Raw genomic sequence first — 19,016 nt, forward strand, 5'->3', positions numbered from 1 at the left:
TCCAGTTAACATCCCATTCTTCTCATAGAAGAAACCAGCAGGTGTTAGCCGGTTTGCCTTTCATTTCAGACACCAGTGAAATGAACACAGTTTGTGTTTTTCATGTCAGCACCAAGTGTGGGAAACTGCCTCAAAGAAATTAATTCATCTCAGGAAGAGCAAAATGGGCGGGGAGACAGCAAGGGAGGGTGGGATGCCTGGGGGAAAAGAAGGCGGGATTATGGAGATGTTGAACATTTCTGCCCAATCAATGCAAGGAGGAAAAACAAACCCGGAGAGAATCTTCCCCAGTTACAGTAGCCTGTCCGGCCCGAGCAGTCCTTCTCCTTAAGTGATTTCTGCAGGGCGCCAGCGCTGGTCCGGGCGGATTTTGACCATGGCCTTTGCGAATCTCCGGAAGGTCTTAATCAGTGACAGCCTGGACCCTTGCTGCCGGAAGATCCTGGAAGACGGAGGGCTGCAGGTGGTGGAGAAGCAGAACCTGAGCAAAGAGGCTCTGATAGCAGAGCTGCAGGTAACGTGGCAGCGCAGGAGGAGGGCCGGCTCGAGTCCTCGCACCCTGGCCAAGCTGGAGCTCTCGGGCTCCCGGACTAGGGGCTGCGACCCAGGCTGTGTCTCGGGAGCTTCGGATCTGCGGAGAGCAGAAGGTGCAAACTTTCTGCCGCGCTCGTTTATAACCCGCGGGGCTCCTGCTTGGGCGGGTTTTCAGCGGGCACAGGAAAGAGAGGCGTGCCCCGTCTCTAGCCCCGGTGCCAGCGCTCCGGGCACTAACGCTGATACCCAAAGAGCCGCGATGGGGGATGGGAAGTCAAGGGCAATAAGAGGGGTCTTTGGGTGTTCCTTGTGCCTGGGATAGGATGCATCGTGTGGGCGAGGGAGTGCAGCCTTTGGAACTCTGGGGGTATCTAATGCGTAGGAGTACATCACGTGGGGCGGGGTGGGGGTTTCCATGCATGGTGTGGGACTGTGTAGGACGGTGCATTGCATGAGTCGGGGGGAGGGTTGCCTCGTGTGGAACTAGGAGTGAATTGCAAGGGACTGGGGGTGGTGGAATGCTTTTCGTTGGGGGGGGGGGGCGATGTATTAGGTGGGGCGAAGTGCTTGGCTTGGGACAGTGCATTTCTTGACCTGGGAGAATGCATTGCATGGACCTGCGGGGGCAGGGTTGCATTACCTAGATACAATACATCTAGAATTGGGGTGGGAGGGGGTGGTGGTGGTGTTTGGCCTGGGACTGTGTGCGTTTCTTTGGCGGGAGAGGAGTGAGCCTGGGGGCAGGGAGTGCTAGCGTCTTGGGCTGATTGGGCATCTCCTCACCCATGGGTCTCGGGGGCTAGGGATCTTTCCAGTCCGTCTTTGGGCCCTTACACCCAACTCTGTGGGGTGCTGGGCCAGACAGGGCCGGGGCTGCTGCGGGAGCTGCAAGGAGAACAGCTTTGCGGTGCACTGCCAGTCCCGGGCCGCCTCCGTCTGATGCAAGAACGAGACATGCTTTCGCGGCCTCAGGCTGGGCAGAGGGGGATGGGGACTTGGCACGTTGGGTACTTCCCCCTCCCTCCTAGGAGGCCTGAGACCGCGCTACCCATGGGCTTAGGGATCTGTGGTCTGGAATCCCGGGTTAAAGCTGGAACTTTCGAGCCCCTCTCCCCCATTTAAGAGATGAAGAAACCAAGGTACAGAGGGGTTCCGAGCGACCTGCCCAGAGCCACACCATTAGCAAGAACGAACCTTGGACGATCTGAATCCAAAATTTCCTGACTCCAGGGCCAGGGCTCGCTCCACTTATACTCTGTATAGCAGAGGGAAATGGAATGAGTCTAAAATCTGGATAGCAGCGCTTATCTCCCCTTACCCCATCCAGTCCTCCCAGGAAGTTATCTGTTAGGGTTTGGGTGGCTGCCGGGCATCACTTCTAAAAATTAATAAATAATGCCCAGCCTGCATGAAGGGTTAACTAGTGGTCATGTTCTCCCTGGGGAGATACCAGAAAGGCATTTGACTTCTTTTTGGTGACTTCATTTTTTTTTTTAACTTTTTTACCTTCCGTCTTGGAATCAATAATGGATTGCTTCCCAGGCAGAAGAGTGGTTCAACCTCTGGCACAGAAGCCTTTTACTTTCACTGGCATCCCTCCCTCATCTCCTGCAATCTCTGGGCTCCTGCAGTCCTCTTTATGTCCAATCTCCTGGCACTTCAGTTCATTATGCCCCAATGATTACAGCTAGGGTGAAGGGATCCAGTACACCTGCGCCCCCTGGAATGTCAGTTTGGATATGGAATAGGGGCCATAAGTGGGTCTCTATAAAGTTCCCCTTGGGCAGGTGGTGGCCCAAACCCAGCTCCCGTTGCCTAACCCTTACCTCTCTTCTACCTTGATACCAATACATAGTATTTTTTTTTGTTACTTTTCTTTAAACTTATTTTTTACCCATTACATGAAATAAATTTCCACATAAGTTTTCCTGAAGTTATATGACCAAACTCCTTCCTTTTCCTTCCCCCTCCTGATGCTGGCAGGCAATTTGATTTGGGTTATATGTGTATTATCGTGCAAAACATTTTGTATTGTTCATTTCCTGAGTAATCTTATAAAATCAAAACTCCAAAGCATAAAGCCAAATAAACAATTGAAAAATTACATGCTTTCCATCTGTATTCTGACTCCAACAATTCTTTCTCTGGAGGTGGAGAGCATTCTATGTCCTATATCCCATAGAACTGTCCTGGCTTAATATGGCTTTTCTCTCTCTGTTTCTGTCTCTGTCTCTGTCTCTCTCTGTCTTCCCCTCCCACCTCCCTCTTCCTTTCTCCCTCTCCCTTTCTCTCTCTGTCTCTCTCTCTTTCTCTCTCTTCACTCTCTCTCTTCCCCTCCCCTCCTCTCTCTCCCTCTCTTTCTTTCTTTCCCCTCTCTTTTTCTCCCTCTCTCTTTCTCTTTCCCTCTCTCCCTCTCTCTCCCCCTCCCTCTCTCTTTTCCTTTTTCTCTTTCCCTTTCCCTCTCTCTTCCCCACCCTCTCTCTTTCTTCTCCTCTCCTCTCCTCTTCTCTCACTCTCTCTCTCCCCCCCCCTCTCTTTCTTCCCCCCTCTCTTTCTCTCTTTTTCTTTCTCTCTCTTCCCCTCTCCTTGAAACAGTAAACAATTTGATATAAGTTATACACAGGTTATCATGCAATATATATAGTCCCATATTCGGACACTATTATCTTAGGGAAATAAGGAGAAAGAGAATAAAAGTGAGGAAGAAGGAAAGACAGAGGGAAGGAGAGAGAATTGGAATTGTAAAATGTCAGATAATAAATGTTAAAAATTTATTACTGGATAAAGTATGTCTTTAACACTGTTAGAACTGTGGATTAGAAGTGTAAAACCAAATCCTTGATTTTTGTACAAGACATCATTTACTTGAATGCCAAATTACATAAATGCAGTCATTAGGCTGAAATAGAAGGGAGAATTCTCTGTGGATTAAAATAGTCCAGGAAGTTTATTTAAAAAATCTGAGGTGTCCTCCAGCTTTGGAAACCATGAGTATGATGAGTATGATATTTGAATTAAATCTGAATCAGCAGAGAGAAATAGAGAGAACATCTATATAGAGCACTGGGCTTAGACCTGAGTTCAAACCCAGTTTCAGACACTTTCTAGCTACCTTGGGCAAGACATCTAACTTCTGTGCCTCAGTTTCCTCATCAGTAAAATTAGGATAATAGCAATAGCACCTTAAATGAGATAATATATGTAAAGGGCTCTGGGCAAGACTTAACTTCTGTGCCTCAGTTTCCTCCTCAGTAAAATTAGGATAATAACCCTTTAGATGAGGTAATATATGTAAAGGGTTTTGAAAACCTTAAAGAATTAGATAAGTTTAAGCTATTTTTAGCTTGAAAAAAGGTCTGGGAGGCCCAAATCGTGATGACCACTAACCTGGAAGGACAGCCTGTGCTGGGGAACACTGTGGTCCCTCTCCCTGGAATGGGGCAGGAGGGCACTGGCAATTGGAGATAAGATTGGATAGAGACTTTGGGTTGTAGAAAGCATTGCGAAAGCCTCTGTTTCTGTTAAATATCCAATTTCCCCATCACATTCAAATATAAGTAGATTAAAAGATTGTGTCACCGTGGGGTTTAGAGTGTGCTCCGGGGTCCCTGGGCTCCTTGAGGAGTGAACTTTGGTCCCGGCTCTGCTCTGGCCGCTTCAGGGGAGGCTTGCCTTCTCCAAGCATCACAGAGTACTTACTTTGCAACCATTAACTTATTAACCTTTGCCACACCACCTTTATCTCCCAGGACTCGTGGGCATTTTCCACCAGATTATCACAGAATTTCAGATCTAAATGGGTCCTCCTTGGACCTCTAGTCCACACCACACCTGAAAACAAATTCCCTCTACAACATATCTTCCAGGTGACCATCCAGCCGCTGATGGAATACCTCCATCAAGGGGGAAACTCACTACCTCCAGAACTAGGCCATTCCACTTTTGAATCGCAGGAGCAAATTTTTCCCCCCCGGACACCAAGCTTAAATTTGCTTCCCTGTGGCATAACGGCTAGAGCGCCGGACTTGGAGTCAAGAAGATTCCTCTTCCTGAGTACCCGGGCTAAATCATTTAATCCCGTTTGCCTCCCTTTCCTCATCCCTCAGTGAGCTAGAAAAGGAAATGGCCAACCTCTCCAGTATCTCTGCTCAAAAAACCCCAAATGGGGTCGTGAAGGGTCAGGCAGGACTGAAAAAGGACCGAACGACAAATCCATCTCTCGCCTCTCTGGATCCAGAAATATTAACCCTATAATACTTAGATCCCGCCGTTCTTCTAGAGACTTCTATCACGGCCTCTTTCTTCCCAGGTCTTTTTCCCCCCTTCTCCTGGCCAAACATTCCCATTTCTTTGAGCTTCTATGGATGACGTAACATGAAACTGAAGTCCCGGCACCCTCCTTGGGAAATTGTCCAGCTTGATCAGCGTCTCTTCTGAAACGGGCGCCTAGAACTGAACGTTGTATTTCTGAGGTGGTCTGACGAGGGCTCAGAGCCCCGGGCGCTGCCCGAGGGGTCCCTTATCGCAAGGCGGGAGCTTCCTCTGCCCGTGTGCGGAGACTCCCAGAATCCTAGATTCAGGGCTAGGGAGGACCCGGGAGCCTCCTTCTGGGCCAGGCTCCCCCCTGCAGAGAAATGAAGCAGTTTGTCCCAGGCTACATTGCAAATAAGTGGCTGGCTCTGGATTAAACCTCAGTCCTCGGAGCATACTTTCAGTGCTCTTTCCATGTTGTGCTTAAGAAACTGATTTTTTTTTAAATCCCTGATGTAGTACAGTATTGATCCCTCAAAAATTTAATCATATTTGCTGTGGTCCAAGGGTTTAGCTTGTCAGTATACATATATATATATATGCAAACATACAAAATATATAAATATAAAATTATGTAAATATATAAAACATATAAATGTAAAATTATGTAAATATATAAAATATAGGAATGTAATCTATATGTAAATATATTGTATATTATATGTAAACACACATTTATACATATATGCAAATAAGTACATGAATAAATGAATATGAATGAATAAATATAAATAAATGAATGAATGAATATATATGTATATACATTCATTCATTTATTTGTGTGTGTGTGTATAATTTTTTTTCCTCGCCTTTTTTTGGATCCTGCCTCTGTCAAACAGTGTGGTAGCTGTCCCACCCAACTATCACCAGCAATTCTGACAGCCTTATATCTTTATCCAAGTTGTTGATAAAAGTGTTAAATAGTATAGCTTTCTAGAATTCTGCCCCGGAGACCTTGAAAGTTGACCAAAAATCTTATTGAGTGCTTTTTTAAGTCTAGCTGTTCAGCTAGTTCTAGATCTAGTTTGTCCAGCCTACATCTGTGTGTATGTATGTGTGTGTTCATTTATATGTATCTATGTGCACATCTCTGTGTATGTGTACTCTCCCCTACACATATAACACACATGCATGCATGTGCACATGCACATTTATAGATTTATATACATGTAATATACAAAACATGTAATTATCTATACATGTAATATATAAAACATGCATGTAAATATATGCATGCATATGTGTGTATATTTGTTATGTGTAATCTATATTTCATGGGAGATTTTATTAAATCCTCTGCTAAAATTTTTTAAGGCAGATACATTTTATATATTTGTGTGTATAAAGAGATATGTGTGTTATACATTATATGTAATTTATATTTTACAAGAGACTTTATTAAATCCTTTGCTAAATTTTTTTAAGGTAGATAAATTTTATATATTTGTGTGTATAGAGAGATATGTGTGTATATACATTATATGTAATTTATATTTCATGAGAGACTTTATTAAATCCTTTGCTAACATTTTTTAAGGCAGATAAAATTTTATATATTTGTGTGTGTATAGAGATATGTGTGTATATACATTATATGTAATCTATATTTCATGAGAGACTTTAAATCCTTTGCTAAAGTTTTTTTAAGGCAGATAAATTTTATTAACAGAATTCCCTTGATATATGAATTTAGTCATCATTGGAAGGAAGGAAAGGAGGGCGAGAGGAAGGAAGAAAGGAAAAGAGAGAGGGAAGGAAGAAGTATTAAATGCTTGTTATATGGTCATTTCATTTGAGCCTCACAACAACCCTAGAAGGTGTTTACTTTTATTATCCCCATTTTACATTTTACAGATGAGGAAACTGGGGTTAATTGACTTGCCAAGGGTCAACAGTTAGTAAGTGACTGAAGTAGATTTGAACTCAGGACTTTGTGGCTCCAAGTGCAGTCCACCATGATCTGTACCACCTTTGTTTTCCTCCAGAAAAGGAAATGAGATTATTCAGGTACCTGTTGTCATAAGGCCTTGCTGGCTCTTTGTTAACGCTGCTTCTTTTCTCTAGATGTCTTACCAACCATCCCTTTTTTTTTCAATAAATTTTTGTCTAAAATTTTCTTGGAAATTGATATCAAGCTCACCAACCTATATATTTTCCCCTCTTTTTGAAAATAAGGATGGTATTTGCCTCTCTGGAATGTTGAGGCTTCTCCCATCTTCCATGATCTTTCAGCTGTGGCTAAGGAGGCTCAGGTATGCCACCCACAGATCTTTTTAGGAGGTGAGGCCCCAAGAGTTCATCATGAGATCTTTTCCCTCTGAACCTTTTGTGCCTGTCATTTCTCATTTAGTCCCATTTGTTCTGACCTTTTCAGTCCAGTGCTCGTTCTGGTTGGCAGAGAAAATGAACAAAATACAAAATAAGAGATTCGTCTTATTTTACTCAAGAATAGTGATCCTATACCTTCTTACATCCCTTTCCCCCCAAATTAGCTTACAAAAAGAAAACAAGAAACCTTTGTATTGTTTTTGGCTTTCCTTGGTAGCTTTAACTCATTTTATGTTTTACTGCACCGGTTGCTCTCTTTCCTGGAGCATGCCATGTTTTTGTCACCACCTCTGGAGCCTATATTCTGGACATGACTTCTTAAAATCTAAGTTGGTTGGTGAATTCCCTCTGCATCCATATTTATTTTTTTAGATAACTCCCCTTCATCCTCATCATGAAAATTATTCTTCTGTGTCCTCAGAGTCATTTTTGAAGAGCTTGCTATCTTATTTTACCCATAGAATATTACTCTGTGATTATATATATAACATAATATGTATAATTTATATAGAAATAATATTTATTTATAATATATAAATTGTTTTATTCAATTATTTAATTAATATATATTTATTTGCAATTTAATTCAATATAACAAATATTTATTATATAGATAAAAATAAAATTTTATCATGTTTATTTTATATATAATAAATTATAAATAATACTTTATTATTTATTACATTTTATATATACAATAAAAATATAATTCAAGAAAGTATTAACTGTTCTAGTTTTGGGACAAAAAGAGATCCTGCAGCATCTTGATCATTAAAGTTCCCCAGAATGACTGTATCACACCTTTGATTTAGGCTTGTCATTTATCTTCTTCTAGGAATGAGATGAGCTTGCACTCTTGAATAGATGTCACTTAACCATGCAGAAATACAAACATTATGGGCTTATCGAAAGTCACTCAAAAATTCCCCCAGCTTTCCCTTATGGGGGATGAAATCTTCAGTTCTTAACTTTCTTCTTGGATCACTGCTATTGAACTGCTAAAGAAACTTGTTTTCCTATCGCAAAAATAGGCTATCAGCCCAGAACTTCCCCCTCTCCCCCAACACATTAGTGATGACTGAGAATATCACTCTTTTTATTGCTGGTGACTTCTAGACCAGTCTTAGAAGGAACAAGACTATAGATGGGAAAGGGAGGGCTGGAAAGTCTCTAAGGTTCCCAATTCTTGAGTTGAAAAGTCAGCAACTTACAGCCCAAAGTCAAATCCAGCCTACAGTTATATTTTCATTCATTCATTCATTCATTCATTTATCTATATATTTATTCATTTATCCATTTATCCATTCATTTGTTTATTTGTTTATTAATCCATCCATTCATTCACCCATTTATTTATTTATTCATTTATTCACTCATTCATTCATTCATTTATTCATTTATTTGTTTGTTTTTTGATTTTTATTTCATTTTGAATATTTTCCTATAGTTACATTTTTCATGTTCTTTCCCTCTCCCCCAAGCCCCCCTGCCCCCCTCTAGCCAATGCACAATTCCACTGGGTTCTACGTGTATTATACAATTATATTTTAAAATGTAGGGAAAAGCCCAATCTTAGAGTTAAGCCCTAGAGTGTAATTTGCCAAACTTTGCTTTAGACCCAATTTTCCTGAGGTTGAAGTTGGATGTAGGTGAATTTGCTCATATCTTCCCACTTTCCTTTCAGGGTTTCCTAGATGCTCAGGCCAACCCTTCCGTGGAGGGATACCTTGTTCTCTGAATCTTTCTTCTTTTTTCTCCTTTGTTAAAATGTATCTGTCGTATGTTCGGTCAGGCTTAATGGTATTATGAGGCATTAACAATTTAGGGAGCTAGGACTACTTTTGTAACGGGTCCTTAGAAGGCAGGTAAGTTCACCCCCAAGGAAGGATCTTCTTTGTGACTAGTCCAAGTACCTGATATTCCCACTGAAGTCTAATTTCCACTATTTTACTATTTGTTTTTAAACCCTTGCTTTGTGTTTTAGAATCAATATTGGTTCTAAGGGAAAAGAGCAAATAAGGGGAGGTAAGTGACTTGTCTGGGGTTACAAAACTAAGAATTATCTATAATTTTTACTGTTTTAGTCATCTGTAGAAAGAGGAACAGCTCCAGATTTGGGGTTTTTTTTTTGGTTGGGTTGTTTTTATTTTATTTCATTATTTATTTTTGCATAAGTCTTACAGTCTAGTGAGTACCCCACCTTGACTCTTTTCTAGGCTGCTTGTCCCAACATGTTAGACTCAATTCAGATACGTTGCAAAACCATAGTCAAAATTCTCAACATTCAAAATTAACTTCCTGCTTTCACTGCCTTTGGGGGGCTAAGTCCTTGCCTGTGGGAAAAAAGAAAGAAAGAAAACAGTGATGTCCACTGAGTGAGACATCTTGAGGGGGGACTTGTCCAACTCCCCCATTTTGCAGATGAGAAATCTGAGACCCAAGGAGGCTGCGTGAGATTTCCCACAGTTGTGTCTCAGTCAGTGGCATAGCTGGGACTAGAATCCCAATCCCCTGAATTCTAGCCTAGTTTATTTTGCAGAACATTTCATGGGTTCCTTCAGCACCTGGTAGAAACAAGAGAGAAACAGGCTTGTTTCCCATCCTGCATGTTATAGGACTTTTCATCATGTGTCTAGGCAAGAATATTCTTGTTCTGGGAAGATAAACATTAAAGAAGTCAAGATTGCATCAGAAACCTAAATTTGGGACTCCAAAGGTTTTCCTCAGGCTATGTGGTTAACCCATTACTTGCTGACTACTAAAGATCTTGATGGTTGCTCCTAGGACACAGGCAAGTCTTTCTGTCCCAATCTCCTCATTTTATTTTATTTTACTTTATTTTTTAAAACCCTTACCTTCCATCTTGGAATCAGTTCTGTATATTAGTTCCAAGGCAGAAAAGCAGGGGGCTGGTCAATGGGGGTTAAGTGACTTGCTCAAGATCACACAGCTAGTAAGTGTCTGAGGTTATATTTGAACCCAGAACTTCCCATCCCTGGCTCTCTATCCATTCAGCCACCTGCTGCCCCCACCCCCCAAGATCTCATTTTATATGGGAAAAATGAAGCCAGGAAAGGTTGTACATTTTTATGGTCATAGTGTCTTCCCTCTGTTGATTATTGCCAATTTATCCTGTAGGTTGTTTATACAAATGAAATAATTAAGTATTATATAAGTATTAATTCTCCTCATTATTATTTTACGTTGTTTTCATGTTTCTCCATTCAATACTAATTTTCTTTTTTAAAATTTTTGAGTTCATCTAATTAATTAATTATTGATATTTTTCCGCGTTTACGTGATTCATGTTCTTTTCCTCCTCTCCTCCCACCCTCACCCCCCATAGCCAATGAGCAATTCCACTGGGTTTTACATGTGTCATTGATCCAGACCTATTTCCATATTAACATTTGCAGTAGGGTGATCATTTAGAGTCTACATCCCAGATCATATCCCCATTGAACCATGTAATCAAGCAGTTGTTTTTCTTCTGTGTTTCTGCTCCCACAGTTCTTTCTCTGGATGTGGATAGCTTCTTTCTCATAAGTCCCTCTGGATTGTCCTGGATCATTACTGCTAGTAGAGAAGTCCATTACATTTGATTGTACCACAATGTATCTGTCTCTTGAGTATAATGTTCTCCTGGTTCTGCTCCTTTCGCTCTGCATCAGTTCCTGGAGGTCTTTCCAGTTCACATGGGATTCCTCCAGTTCTTTATTCCTTTGAGCACAATAGTATTCCATCACCAGCATATACCACAGTTTGTTCAGCCATTCCCCAATCGAAGGTCATCCCCTCATTTTCTAATTTCCTGCCATTCAGAAATCTCCTGTGCACTAATCACATCCTACCTTGTATGAAGAACTACTAGTGTTGCTAACCTGTCATCCTCATTGACTAACAGTTTCTTAGGAGCAATGACTATGCCTTTTATTTTTGTTTCTCCAATGGCTAAACCAGTGATGGGCAAACTACAGCCCACGGGCCAGATGCAACCCCCTGAAATGTTTTATCCAGCTCGAGACATTATTCCTAATCTGACAAATACAATGAATAGGATACAATACAATGAAACTTTGAAAGAGTTGCCTTAGAAACTGACAGATGAGCATTTCCTTTCCTTTGGCCCCCTCTTTAAAAAGTTTGCCGATCACTGGGCTACACCAATCTGTTGTCTATAGAGCAGGAAATCCATTCATATGTGCTGGTCAATTTTATCTGAATTAAATTCCTTGGGCTTAGACACTGGATACTTTTTTAAAAAATACAAACCGTGGTGTGTAGAACTTTAGAAAATCAAGGTTTTGTTTCAAATATTTCTTTGCTGTGTTGCAGGACTGTGAGGGGCTGATTGTCCGCTCGGGGACCAAAGTGACTACAGACATCATCAATGCTGCTGAGAAGCTCCAGGTGGTGGGCAGAGCTGGCACTGGGGTGGACAATGTGGATTTGGAGGCAGCCACGAGAAAAGGTGTCCTCGTCATGAAGTGAGTGTGGGGCAGGAGGCATTGCGGATAAAGATAAAGGATAAAGAGTTGGACTGGGACTCAGGAGACACAACTGGGTTCACAAACTAGCTGTAGGACCTTGAGCAGACTGATGAGACTCTCTACCTTTGTTTTTTCATCTGTTAAATGGGGATGGTGGTAGTTATACTACCTGCTTCAAAGGGCTTTTGTAAGAATATCCCTTTGTAGACTTACAAACATTGTACAAATTTGAGTAAATAATAGTAATGAAAGGGACTTTGGGCAATAAGGTATGAGCTGGCAATGGTTCCTGCTGAATCAGAGTCAGAACAAACATCAGAAAGTCTTCTCTAGCTTCCCATTTCTAGGTGGGTTAATGCTTAGACCAAGAAGAAAGATGGCATGTGTGAAATGCAATAATAATAATAATTAGCATTTATTTAAGATTTCATCTGATCATCACAATCACTATGAGTCAGATACTATTATCATCATCTCCATTTTAAGAAGAGAAAATTGAGGCTGAAGAAGGTTAAGTGATTTGCCAAGGAAAACACTAGCTAGATGGTGCAGTGGATAGAACACTGGCCCTGGAACCAGAAAGACCTGGATTCAAATATGGTTTCAGATACTTACTAGTTATGTGACCCTAGGCAGGTCATTTAACCCTATTTGCCTCAGTTTCCTCATCTGTCAAATGAACTTGAGAAGAAAATAGCAAACCACTCCATTATCTTTGCCAAGAAAACCAAAATGGCACCATGAAGAGTCAGACATGACTCAACCAAAAAAAACAAAACCAAACCATTACTAGTTAAGTGTCTGGGGTAGGATTTGAACTCAGATCTCACTCTAAAACCAACACTCCAACCATTGAACCTCTTTACCTACCAGCATGGCTATAAAAGGAGCTTAGGTTCTCCCTTTTGTCTCTCATCTCTAAAAGGGAGAGAAGAAATAGGTATTTTTAAGAAATGTTCCAGAAAAATGGAAATGGATGTCATGAAATGATATCCATCATTGTTGTTTCCCAAGACATAAATTGATTGATATTGATTCAAGAATCCCACTTTAAACCTTGGATTCAGTTTTGCTGCATCTTCATTCTCTTCCATTGAGCCATTGTTAGGCTTTCCTCTTTGCTTGTTGGGCAGTTAGTTTCCTGGCATTCATTCATAGTGCAGAGTCTACTTGGATAATTACATGTCAGATATAAAAGAAGAACAATAAGGATATTCATTATTATACTGTTAATGCACTCAAGAAAATAGAGGTTCCTGCCAATAGTCCTCTTTGCTTTTCTAGAGATGTCAACAACCAATTGTTTCATCAGATAGCTTTTGCGGCGTTGATTGTCCTTGAAGAAGTGGAGGAGGAAATATTGGCTCTATGAGCTTTGATGTTCTTTATTCCTTTTTCTTGTTTGTCTGCATTTAGTGCTTCAGTGTTTGTGTGTTTATATATGATTCTCCCCATCCCTGGGGAAGTCTTCTGTTTACCCTACCCTGATCTAAACTCTTCAAAGGTCTCAGGCACAAAAAATGTCAAGGGTTTAGTCAGGATTAAATATGGGTCATAAATAAACCCAAGGACCACTAACTACATCCTTGCTAGTATCTTTGAAGACCTTCCCTCCTCTTTCTAACACATCCTCATAATCCTTCCTGGGACTTAAACAGTCAGACAAAATGGGACCCAGACATATGCAGGCCTGTTCCTAGAAGGAACCAATTCCTCAGCTCTAGAAATTTGTTATGTTCTTCCACATTCAGGGGTTTAATAGGGTCTTGTCAGGAAGAACAGTAAGTTGGGAGTCAGAAGGTTTACGCATTAGTTTTGCTTCTGCTACCATTTTCTTGGGTAAAGTTGGGTGTGACATTTTAATTTCCTTGTAATTTCTACTTATAGATATGCAAAAAGTGCTAAAAGAAATTATAGCATTGCTTTTATGCCTAGTGTTTTCTCCAGACTTTCTCCTAAGACTTTTTTTTTCCCTTTAGGACTTCATTTTTCTCTTATATAAAACAGAGACAGTTATCAACTGAGGTAGGATGTATACATGAAGGAGAAAGTCTTGAGACTAAAAAAAGGTAATGAGAATTGATGAGAAATAGTACCGGATAGGAAACCCAGTATAAGACATTAACATTTGTCTGAAAATAGGAACATTTTGCGTTGAGTGGGAACATCTGCTACAGCTCACTAGTTCCACTGATGAGTTTTTCTTGGCTTTGGTTTTCAGCACCCCCAATGGGAACAGCCTCAGTGCTGCTGAGCTCACCTGTGGGATGATCATGAGCCTGGCCAGGTAAGTTTATGGCTTCTCCTTAGACTCATTCACTCATTAATCCAATGCCAGTTGTTCAGTTAACATTGAATAAATTAGCCTAGAGAAACTTAGACATAACTAGTGCCCCTTGGACTGGTTATTATGCCATATACCTTATCCAAATTATTGAAAAAAAAAGGTTATTAAACACTCAGTGGCCAAGCAAATATTCCTGAGATATTGCACTGGAGATCTTCTTTTGATTAATGCTGAACCCTTAAGGGATTCCTTTATAGTTCTATCTATTCACTTAGTTTCCAATCCCTTGACCTCAGCCCCTATGTCTCCACATTTTCCACGAGGAATAGAATAAGAAGCTTTGTAAATTTTTTGCTAAAAACTCAGTGTGAGTTCAAAGTCTGCCTTCTATTGCTTACTAACTGTTTAATCTTGGGCAAGTCATTAAACCACCTGGTGCCTCAGTTTCTTTGTAAAATGAGGTTAGACTACATGGTCTCTGAGGTTCCTTTCAGCTCTACTTTTGTGCTTCTGTTCTATAACTAGGTAATAATTGCTTCTCATCTAATTCTAGATTCACCCCCCAATTTATTCCTCAGAAATTTCCTTGGCATTTCTAACTGTAAATCTTGGATGTCCCTAACCACTGAAAAGACTGCTAGGACAGTAGTTCTCCTAGCTCCTCTGTAGACCCCTAGGATTAAGCTCTTGCTATTTTATGAATTAAGATGATGATGAGTAAGGCTGTGATTGTTCAGGTCCAGAATATATATCCTTTCTAGCATTTGGGTGTTATGACTTCCTTTTGGGGATCTACTTCTTTCTTTCCAGGCAGATCCCCCAAGCTGCAGCTTCCATGAAGGATGGGAAATGGGAACGAAAAAAGGTGAGTGTGGGAGGCCAATAAGAGAAACAGAGTCTTGAATAGATAAAAATCTGTGACTCCTCTTTTTTTTTTTTTAACCCTTGTACTTCGGTGTATTGTCTCATAGGTGGAAGAGTGGTAAGGGTGGGCAATGGGGGTCAAGTGACTTGCCCAGGGTCACACAGCTGGGAAGTGGCTGAGGCCGGGTTTGAACCTAGGACCTCCTGTCTCTAGGCCTGACTCTCACTCCACTGAGCTACCCAGCTGCCCCCTGAGACTCCTCTTTTGACCCCTTTTGTGATCCTTATGATTTCTTGTTGAAAAGTATTGTGGCCTTATTGAAAAGCTTTTAAGTTCCTAGCAAACCTGAATTTAAAGGGTTAACACTGTTCCCCTTTGCCCAGGAATGCAGCTACAGCCAAGGCCAAAACTTTAGCAGGGGCAATTCAACTCTGAGAAAAATATTCCCTGACTTGGCTTTCTGATAAGAACCTAGTCAAAATTCAGTCTTGGCCTTGGTCTATTCTGAAGCCAATGTTTTGTGTTTTGATGTGACATAATTTGTAACTTCTGTGCATCTGCAAAGTTTCGGGGGGGTTCTTTTGTGTGAAATGAGTCTTGAAATATATATAATAAACTCCATGCTCCTGGAGCCAGAGCTGGAAGCATGAGGTAAAAGATCTTCATGTCCCATTATTTCCTTATCAACTAAACTGTCCTTATCAGATTATCAGAGATGATAAAGAGATCTGGACATTTGGCGCCTGAACAGGGACTTTTTGTCTGTATCTGGAGATTTCTCCCCTGCTTCCCACATTTACATCAGAGGTGTTCTTTGGATGTTCCTTGATGTCATGCCTTTTATCTGTTCTGTTGTAGTTCATGGGGACCGAGCTATATGGGAAAACTCTGGGGATCCTGGGTCTGGGAAGAATCGGAAGAGAAGTGGCCACCAGGATGCAATCCTTTGGGATGAAGGTAAGGAGTGAAGAGCCTACCTTGGGCTGTTCTCACAGTCATCTTGAGAAAAATGTAGTCACTTCAAAATAGCTCTAAAGGGCTTATCGCTGGATGGGTTCTTTTTTTCTCAGAGTAAGTTTTCAGGTGCTATTGGATAACCTAACAAGACTACTCACCTTGGTACAGATATACAAAAGGGTTAAAGTGAATCAGGGAGCACCAATGGGCTGCAGCCTCTTACAGATTGGTCCCGGTGACTTTGACATCCTTGGAGTTTTTAGTGGAGATGGTTCAACTCACATATAGAGTCAGTACCCCAAAGAACGAAGAAAGGGGGCATAGGTCCTCTAAACGTTTATTTTCATTAGAGTCCCTTCATTGGATCATCAGGAGGCAGGGGAATATGTCTGCTTTTTAATTGTCATGGACTACATATGATATTCCATTAGAAGGGGAAGGACCGATATATCAAGGTTGGCGTTCAAGCCTCAGAATTTGACAAATCCTAGTTACAAGGCCACCATTTTGGTTAAAAATGTTAATGTATTTCCAACAATGTGTATGTGGAGAATAAAACATGCCAGTGGGAGTTCTGATATTAAACATCTGCATCAGGGCTCACATTCAGAATTTGAGCCACCATATTGAATCCAGTTCTGCCTGAGTTTGGGAGGATTGTGCCAATAGGGTAACAGGGCACAGGGTGAGCCTTTTTGGCTTTTTCTCCTACTATTACAAGCTGAGGTGATCTTGGAAGCTATTAATGATGCCCTATAATGACTCCATTGGAACCAGCTATGAACTACACCTCACCCCATGAAGATTCTCCAGAAATAATCTTTCTTGATGTTCCTTGCACATAAGACTATATCTCTTAGCTCCATGCTTTATCCTTGACTGTTCATGCTTTTCCACTTCACCATTGCCTCCTGGGTTTCCTTTCCTTGGCTCAGATCTCACCTTCTACAGAAAGCTTTTCCCCTTCAATACTACCACCTTCCCTTTGAGATTTCTATTTCCTACTCATCTCTCGCATCATTTTCCAAATCCTATTACCCTAACCTCCAGTGTTTCTTTGGGTTGTAGATAAGGAGAACATCCTTCCAGTTTCCAGACCTTATTTTGTTAGTCTCCCTTATCTTTTTTTGCACTCTGACTGATTGATATGTGTAATATTTTTAAGATTGCAATAATATTACAACAAGACCTCCATTATCCTTCTATCCACTTGGTTGGCTAAAATGAATGGGTGATCCTTTAGGATCTGCCTCTTCTTGCCCAAAGCCTTGCTAATTTCTTCTATGGAACGGAAGAAAGAGTTCCAGCTCTAGGGTCAGAGAACCAGGATTCTAATTCTGCTTTTGATGTTTACTTCCTGAATGACCTGGGGAAAATCACTTAACCTGTTTCCTATCTCTAAAATGAAATTTATTTAAATAGCCACCAAAGTTCTTCTAATTTTAGATCTACCATTACTCATTTAGTTTTTGAAGGAAAAAAAGAATTCTTTCCTTTAAATGAAAAATACCCAGTTTTCTTTGAGGTTAGCCTTTGGGACATATTACTTGCAGTAATGAAACATCCTGTTCCTCCTCCCACCCACTTGTTTGAATTCATTGGTGGGAAAAAAGGATCAAGTTATATTTGGCCTTCTGAAAACTCTTCCAAATATACTCTGTTAAACAAATAAATAAATAAACAAACAAACAAACAAATAAATAAATAAATGAATGGAGATATACATACATATATACACATATAAAACTAGTATGTTTTATTTATATATTATATTTTATTTACAATGATTTATAATCATGATTTGTGTGTACGCACACACATATAGTTCCTAAGTGTTTTAGTTTGTTCTTAGATCTAGAAAAAATTTTCTGTAACAGATGCTTTCATACATGTTTGGGAAATGATGCTGAAGCCACACCTTCTCACTAATGGTGCTATCATCTCTCTCTGCAGACTGGCCATTAATTTCATTGGGAATTTATTTATTTTCACAAATAGGAATACTAATGAGTTGCCAGCAAGCTGTGATGAAACATTGGAAGTGGAATCTGATTTTCCTGTCTTCTTACCCTTTTTTCTGTTGAATATTTGTCTGGTTTTAATTCCTACCCAAACCCTGCCCCCCAAGAAATCACTATTATTTTTTTTTTTTGGTTTTAAAATGAATTTGGCTTTGCTGCTAGTGATTTTTAAAGATACTAATTTTAGAAGTTCTTCCCCTTTCAAAAAAAAGTTGTTTGCCATCTAAAAGGGAATTAGGGCAGACAGGAGACAACATAGGGACAAAGAAAACATGCCTTGTGCAAATACAACTGGGTAGAAATAAAATAGAATCTTTTATTTGCCTGGTGTTGGGGGACAGGACTGGTGCATTAGATTGAGATATGTCAGGCTACTAATACATATGGTTATCTTTTATCCTTAAGGAGAGTAATTTGATTATACCACCTCTGAATTTATGTAACAAGAAACTGTTTTATGTATTGGCTTTGAAGAAGGGAGGGTCTTTTCAATTATCCGTGCCCAAAAGGAGGCTCGCCAAAATCTCACATGTTGGATTTGTACCTGACATATTACACCCATTTCTAAGAATCAAACTGGGGATATTTCTAAGCTAAAAAAAAAAAAACAAAACTAGAAGGACTCTTCTTAAAGAGATGGTAAAATGTAAATGAGACCCAAATTTTCAGACAGTGTTAATGAGTTGATTTGTCTGATTTAACTGTACTTTGTTACCAGAGCAGGTTTGGGGTAGGTGAGACAAGGAATCATCGGGAAGTGAGAGTATAAAATCATCAAGAAAACATTAAAAGTAAAAAAAGGCTTGAGCTTAAGTAGAGAACTCCTGAACTTCAGAGAACAGAGGTGGCAGGTGAATTGAAGTAAAATCAGGGGCTCAAATTGTGAGTGATCTTGGACTTTTACCATATTTGTGAAGACAAACAGGGCTTGTTGAGGGAACCATGTTTGTAAAGACTATCAGACCTATCATAGATAACATCCTCTGCTATGGCTCCTTGCCCCAAGGCCAGCCTAGACTACAGCTGGGAATGGCAATTACAGAGAGGTTTAAACGCTTAAGTTAAAATAAACCAAAAGCCTAGCCTGCATCCTCACTCAAGGAATTGAAAGCCAGTTTTTAACCAAAGTATGAGTGAATACAAGTTGAGGAAATCCTGGAAAAAACTGTGGAGTCCTTGGCCAAATAATAGAAAGCTGCCTTTAACCAGGTTAAAAATGTCTA

The 19,016-nt window shown here is 40.5% G+C and overlaps 1 protein-coding gene across 1 annotated transcript in view; it reads left to right on the forward strand.

The window, feature by feature from the left end:
- Window positions 1–328: 328 nt before the first annotated feature.
- Window positions 329–19,016, forward strand: part of PHGDH (phosphoglycerate dehydrogenase) — a 35,207-nt gene continuing 16,519 nt past the window's right edge. Inside the window, exons 1-5 of the mRNA XM_044672516.1 lie at window positions 329–514; window positions 11,509–11,660; window positions 13,885–13,950; window positions 14,761–14,815; window positions 15,674–15,772. Of these exons, the coding sequence (XP_044528451.1) occupies window positions 377–514; window positions 11,509–11,660; window positions 13,885–13,950; window positions 14,761–14,815; window positions 15,674–15,772 (510 nt within the window). The 5' untranslated portion in view covers window positions 329–376. The remainder of the gene's footprint in view (window positions 515–11,508; window positions 11,661–13,884; window positions 13,951–14,760; window positions 14,816–15,673; window positions 15,773–19,016) is intronic.

This window comes from Gracilinanus agilis, chromosome 4 (assembly GCF_016433145.1).
Source record: "Gracilinanus agilis isolate LMUSP501 chromosome 4, AgileGrace, whole genome shotgun sequence".
In the NCBI taxonomy this organism is placed as follows: domain Eukaryota; kingdom Metazoa; phylum Chordata; class Mammalia; order Didelphimorphia; family Didelphidae; genus Gracilinanus; species Gracilinanus agilis.